Source organism: Scylla paramamosain, chromosome 7, assembly GCF_035594125.1.
Source record: "Scylla paramamosain isolate STU-SP2022 chromosome 7, ASM3559412v1, whole genome shotgun sequence".
Classification (NCBI taxonomy): domain Eukaryota; kingdom Metazoa; phylum Arthropoda; class Malacostraca; order Decapoda; family Portunidae; genus Scylla; species Scylla paramamosain.
The window spans coordinates 4052501-4059956 of NC_087157.1; the positions used below are offsets into that span (position 1 = coordinate 4052501).

General features: G+C 37.3%; 1 protein-coding gene across 3 annotated transcripts in view; it reads right to left on the reverse strand.

Moving 5' to 3' along the window:
• LOC135101925 (RNA-binding motif, single-stranded-interacting protein 2-like) overlaps positions 1-7025 on the reverse strand; it is a 78903-nt gene extending 71878 nt beyond the window's left edge. The window contains exons 1-2 of one of the 3 annotated variants that reach the window (XM_064006303.1): positions 6868-7025; positions 4791-4981 (exon numbers count right to left, since the gene is read on the reverse strand). In XM_064006303.1, coding sequence (XP_063862373.1) covers positions 4791-4940 — 150 coding nt within the window. In that variant the 5' untranslated portion in view covers positions 4941-4981; positions 6868-7025. Of the gene's footprint in view, positions 1-4790; positions 4982-5701; positions 5932-6054; positions 6705-6867 lie in introns of those variants that run through there. The other 2 variants (XM_064006304.1, XM_064006305.1) reach the window with 2 other exon arrangements.
• Between the last annotated feature and the right edge of the window lie 431 nt (positions 7026-7456).

Here is a 7456-nt window from a genome sequence, read left to right on the forward strand (position 1 = left end):
TAATTATGTTAGCAGGTGTCAGTCTCATCAATCATGTCCAGACGGTGTGTGAATCAACAGAAAGTGAAGGTGCGCCAGATGACATCATAAAATTAATAATAAAGATGAAGACATACAATATAGAAATTTGTTAAATAAATAACAATAATAATAATAATAATAATAATAATAATAATAATAATAATAATAATAATAATAGTAATAATAATAATTTCTTCATACAACAAACTTTTCTGAACAAGTGAGGTGGCACATATCTAAAAGAAGAATGTTAAAACCTTACCACAAACTACATTTACAATGGAACTTTAAAATCTTGAACAATTTTCAAGACAACAAATCTAAAATATTTTTACATGCAGTTTCTCATCCTACTGACATTCACTCTTGCATTTTTTTTTCTTTTATTGTGCTTCCCACATTTTCTATGAAATTTTCATGACATACCAATGTGCCTGTATGCATGCACATCATGAATCCAATTATACGTTTTCACTCTAGTACAAGACCAGACCTAATGGTTTTTAAGGCTGTAAGCCTCACAATACTGGCTTGTGTCTAATCAGGATTGCTAGCTGGGTTCCCAGGTTACAAATCTAACAGCTCTTGTCCAGTACCTATTTTCTGCCAAGTAAAGAGGTTACAGACCAAAAAGAGACAAGCCCAAACTGTGTCTAGCCATAGATTCTAGCCCAGTACCTCTTGGTTGTGAACTGAAAATGATAATCATATAACACCATACACTAATGTGTGACCATATACCTATGTTCATATATATATATATATATATATATATATATATATATATATATATATATATATATATATATATATATATATATATATATATATATATATATATATATATATATATATATATATATATATATATATATATATATATATATATATATATATATATATATATATATATATATATATAAAACACATCACGTCTTGCCTTATTTTGAGAATAAGAATACAGAAAAGGGATTTACCAGTCCCATCGATGTGCCTCTTTTGCAATGTTCAGGGGATACAGTGGCAACATTCCTCCAACCTGCTTAGAATTTTCTCTACACCACTAATCTTTCAGCTATCAAGTTTCTATCATCTATTCAATTATCAAGCAGCACAAGCAACAGTTCTGTATATAAATATCTCATTCAAGATACTGAGCTTGTTTTGACACTCCTTAGAGCACCAGTGGCACCCTTCGCATACTAGAAATGTCTGTACAAAGGCTGTTCAGTTGCTGAGCACAGTCTTCAAGAACACTTTCCCATGTGTTGCTGGAGGATGAAGAGCTGACATGAAATAAAAAGATTCCTCTGATATAAACAATGCAAAGTGGATTTCTTCTATCAATCTTCCTTTTTTTTCTACTGTATAAGATACTAAAGGGGAAAGATTCATGCAAAATTATGTTCTGAACCAGACTTGATTTTTTCTTTTTATTTCTTTCCTATTTTCTTATGTGTGAACATAAGAACATAAAAAATAAGGGAAGCTGCAAGAAGCCACCAGGCTTACACAGGGTAGTCCCTGTATGAAATATACCTATCTATTTCCACCTATCATCCCCATCCATAAATCCATCTAATCTTCTCTTAAAGCTCCCTAATGTCTTAGCACTAACGACTTCATTACTGAGTCCATTCCATTCATCTACCATTCTATTTGAGAACCAATTTCTTCCTCTCTCTTTCTTAAACCTAAATTTTTCAAGCTTGAACCCATTATTTCTTGGTCTGTCCTGGTTCCTGATCCAAAGAATTTTGCTTATATCCCCCTTGTTATAACCCTTATACCACTTAAAAACTTCTATCAGGTTCCCTCTTAACCTACATCTCTCTAAAGAATGTAAATTTAACAGTTTCAATCTCGCCTCGTAAGGAATACTCCTCATTCCTTGTATACTTTTAGTCATTCTCCTTTGTACTGATTCTAATAGACCTATATCTTGTGGGGACCAGAACTGCACAGTGTGGTCTAGATGAGGTCTGACCAGCACCAAATATAATTTTAGTATTACTTTGGGTCTTCTACTTTTAACACTCGTAAAAATTAATTCTAATACCATATTTGCCCTGTTTCTGGCCTCTATGCATTGCTTTCCTAGATGGAGTTCAGAGCTAACTATAACTCATAAATCTTTTTCATACCCTGAGCCTACCAGAGTTTCATTGTTTATTGTGTACAACAATATTACCAATAATTTCCATGAACTGCTTTAATATAAACTTAAACACAATACACCAAGTTACTAGAAAATCAACATATGGAAATAATGAACAGTGAAATTTAATTAAAAATATTAATTGCTTCATCTAGCTGCCTATGACTTCAATTCTTTCAAGAGAAGAGGTTTCAAGACACTCCTCCAAGCAGTTTTTAACTCTGCTGTCAAAATGTTGCCTTTTTTCTCTCTCTCTTATCTTTGTTTCTCCTGGCCAGAGCTTTCCTTAAAAATAAATAAATGAAAATAAATATAAAATAAGCTCATACTAAAAATCATTCAATAAAGTACAGTATATACTGTATGTGTGTATATATATTGACTTCTATCCAAGTTCATAAATCTTTTACATAATTTACAGCTGTTTCTACAACTGCCATGTGCATATTTTCTAGCAGTCTCTTTTTTTAGTATTACTGTTACTGTTACTGTTTACTAATACTATTACTGTTTTCCTTCTTTTACTTTAAGGTATCTTCTAACTCTTTCAACAGCAAGTATGGATAGAGGCTAGCATGCTAAGCTCACAACCAAAGACCCTGAAGTTCAAACTCCCAGATGACCAACCCTCCCTTCACCAAGCTCTCTTTACCAAGAGCTTTGGCAAGTGTCTATAAAAGACACAACCTCTGAAGTTGAACAGGAACAGGAGGCCACCCACCTTACTTCTGCATTTGTGTGTGTCTGTGTGAGTAAACTCTACGAAAAACTAGAAAATCAACAGTTCTGTCAAACTGCACGTATGGTAAACAAATACTTAAAAACACCTATAGTGTGACTAAGTGACCTACCAAAATGTTAAATAATTTGGTTTAGTAGGGCAAGAGCAGACAATGTGGATGCAGGCAAGTGTGAGTTCTGTGCCAAAATCATTTCCAGGTGAAGGGCAAGTGTAAGAACTACCGTGGATGCAAGACAGGTGCCATGCACATGTGAAAAAAAATATTGCAAATGCATAGCTGGTGTGGACAATGTAATGTAGGTGCAGACAATTTGTGAGCCAAAGTTAGGGACCAATGCAGACCAACATCAGAACATAAGAAAATAAGGGAAGCTGCAAGATGCCACTAGACCTACACAAGACAGTCTGGTACCAATTGTTATTTGGTATAGGGTTCCCTCACTATCTTTTGTCCTTAAAATTTAATTGGAAGTACCTCAGTAACATTCTCTTAATAATAATTTGAAAGAAAACTTCACCTGTAAAATGCAAAATTATTGGTTTCCTAGTGATGAGTTGATGTGAGAAGGTTATGTTATCATGAGCCATAGCATTGCCACAAATTGCTCACCTCTCACTTTTCTTGCTTTATCTTTCATACCATTAGTAATCAATGATGTGGTAGCTAAAATCTTGCACAAGGCCTTGGGACTCAATTCTACCTCAATGTCATTTGAGCCAGTGGTGGATAATGTCCCTTACCCTGGGGCACAAGGCCACTGTGACATCCTAATTTCCAAAGTGAACCCTCCCCAGTTTCCCCAGATACCCATTTATCAACCAGAGGAAGGATAAACAGCTGAGTGAGCTGTATATCAACTCCCCCAGCCCAGACTTGCAGGGCCTGTGGATTCCTAACTAGGCACACTGGCCACTGCACCACAGAGATGCTTGAACCACTCAATGGAAACTGTCAAATATTTCAGAGTAGAAGATTAAGTATTAGTGAGTAGCCATACTAAAGAGGACACAGAATGAGATCTGGACAGAACATAAAAATCTAAAGCACCTGACAGACAAATTGTACAATAAAAGCTTATTCATTCTAAGTCAACACCAATCTTACAAAATTCAAATTATGATAAGCTTTGACATGAAATGTATGTAATTTACTTTTGCTGTCACCTGCCAAGTGCTGGATCTGTTTTGAGTAATTATTACATAACAGACCAACAACCAATGCAACCAACAACCAATACTGCTTAGTCAACAAAGCACTGCAATGAATGTGAATTCTAATATAAGAAAACTTAACACCATGGCATTTCTCTGTTCTGAGATCCAAAACTCAGGCTTGCATAACAGTTTGTAGTTTCTCTAACAAATAGCATGTAACCACTTGCTATCTCTTATGTTTTCATCTGACATAAATGTTGACATACAAATTCCTCATGACAAATGTGTCTTATTCATTATCTGTGCAGAGCATTTTACCAGTCATGCTTAAAACTCAAAACAAAAGGGACAACAATCAACATGTGGAAGTCAGATTTTATATATAGGATAGAAAAAAAATAAGTGAGAATAGTACAGATGAAAGGGTAAGGCAAGTTCAAAATTCTGGATGTCTTCATTCATAATGCCATTTTGTATGCCTACAAATTATACAACTGCCATGAAGAGAATTTGGAAATCACAGAACTGGAAACCTGAGATGAGTGTATAGGTTGCAAAGTATAAGGTACATCACAATGAACAGATGAGAAGGCTTGTTGTTTATGAATAATAACTCTCTGCTAATATATCATACTAACAACAAAGTTTGGCAAGATCTCTCTCTCTCTCTCTCTCTCTCTCTCTCTCTCTCTCTCTCTCTCTCTCTCTACATACCTTGGGCTTCTTTTCCCTTGGTGGGTGGGACGTATCACCATTCATCTTAGCCCTGTGGTGCTGTCTGACTGACTGGTCTGTGGCAGCAGGGGTGGTGGTGGTACGGTGCGGGGCTGTGTCGTGATGGCCACCTCCTGCCACACCATTCATCGTGACAACTGCCTCCCTCACCTCCACAGCACTCACATTACCTGCAATCAAACAGATAAGTAGGAAGATCGTTTGACCAACTTTAGCAATGTAAAGAAATACATGCAAAGCACAAATACAAAAATGTACATGCAATGTAGACATTTGAACTGCCACAATAATTCCAAGGTGTGATGGAATTCTGGCTTCAATGAAATTCTCATGATGAATTATATGTATAGGTATATCAGTACATAATTACATGAAGGGTGTAGTTTTCTGAATTCACAATCAGGGAAAAAAACATGGATGAGATAAACAAGAACAGGCAATAAAATTAACTACTGTAAAGTTAAATAGCATTCTATTAAGAGGCATGATTAAAAACATAACTACTCACACGTCTTTCCTCATGAAGGAGAGACGTGGGTATTACCCTGAAACCAATCACCATCAACCTGCCCTGCAGATAAGCATGCTATCTCTTACATGCTACAAGAGAGCTAGCTTTTGATGTAGCTACTCAAGTTTCTTTTTCTAATAATCAAATGAAGTTAATGAAAAGCCATTAATACAGTACAATGGCTATAGTACTGCATAGTTGGATAAAAAAAATGTTAATTATGCTTTTCTTAGAGCTACTATGTAATCATACATAAACCTATTATCTAACTGCAACACTGTTTTGTATATTTTTCTATATATAAGCTATATTAATAGTTATTTTGCGCCTGGGAATCCTTTCTATGAAAACTATAGCAATAGGAAGATCTCCAGCTAACCTTGTCTAGATATGCAACTCTCCTCTTCTTAGACTACACAGTTCCTTCACCAGATTAATTCTTTCATATATTTACTCTGCACAGGCAACTCACAAGCAGCTTCCCCTCTCGCTCACTTCCTGGGTGCTACGTTCAGTTTTTTCCTTATCACTTTTGTTGTTCTTCATAAATATCCAACCAACCCCAGAAACATCTAATACTAAAAAGATCCTTAGAAAATAGGTGATGGACACAGCCAGCAAGTATCTCATTTTCATAATATTACTCAGGATGACTGCATCCTACACAAATGGAATGTGAAGATTCATAAGGTTCAAGGCCATTTTAGTGTTCCCTTGACCTTGCTGTCTTACCTCAATCCTTATTTGTCCTACTTTTCTTTCCACTGTTCATTTTCTTTAACTCTTTTTATCCACTTTCAGCTCCACCCTTTAAGCTCAGAGCACCAAATGTGTATTCCACCTAACCCTTATTAGTCTTTCTTCCTTTTCTCATACCCAACTTGGGATCCACTTTCCAAAACAAGTTGTCCTTTCAATAACACTGTTCACAACCTTCAAATCCTGCATCAGCCTTGTATCATTCCTTTTAATCTCTCTCATACCTCACTTACAGCCATAACTGAGGTCCCTGTCAAGCCCCCATTTTTCCATCAACTCCATAATCACCAACCATTTCCACACAGGAATTTCCTCACTACAGGAGGGTGGAGTCCCTGGGAAGGAAGGAGGGTGTGCCCATATGTTGTGGGCAAGAATGAATTGTATGGTCATGCCAAGGTATGACACCCATATGATGAATGTAGGCTACAAAGATGTTATCGCCGGTGATCTGATGGAGTAGGCAATAAGACTCCGTTTCTTGAGCCCTGCCTCCCCCTGCTGCTGCTCCACAATCACCCACATCCCCTGCCGTGCGGCACCCTGCCAGTGCCCTCTGACATCCCTATTCTATACACGAGAGTGGAATCTCTAACTAGCGGTGCCAAGAGAGATACCGGCACGACACGGACAGGAACGAGGGAGTATTAAGGCGAATTACAAGGCCATGTAGGGAACAGAGTTGCCAACTGGCAGTGGTGTTCGCTCCCAACAGCTGGCGACGACCCACCACTTCACAACACATTTTTACCTATCACCAGTAAAAACTCGATAATTCACACTCACCTCTCGAAAAGTGTAACCTTTGGTGTTCATAACGCACAGTTTTCTCGGTAAATCAACCGCAAAATCATCAAGTATAGGGTTAATTCTTAAAGTAAAGTCCTACTCTAGAGCCTCCCTGGCCGCCGTGACGACCAGCGCCCCGCAGCACAATAACAAACCCTCCCCTCCACACCCCGCCTGGGCTTCTAAATGGCCATATACACCCTTCTCACGCCCTCAATACTCATTTCTAGCCAAAATCTCACATAAGGAATCATCATAGAATATTCAACTAGTATTTATTTCATACTATCGAGGCCTGTCTGAGTCTCAAAGAAGGAGGGTGATGACAGGAGAAATGCGTATTGGAACGAGCGGCAAGTGGGATGGGCAGGCTGAGGGTGGTCGGCGAGGAGTGTCACCCTCAGCTGCAGCAAACTTTTAAAGTAAAGAGAAAGAATTTATGTTTTTAATTTCTTTCGGTAATATGTGTTATAGATAATTAGATGTTCCGTACCTATGGACTGGAAATCTTTAACCCGGCCTGCATCCATTTTATGTAGGATGATAAATACGCCATGATAATTGAGGTAAAATAGGGAAAAGTTTA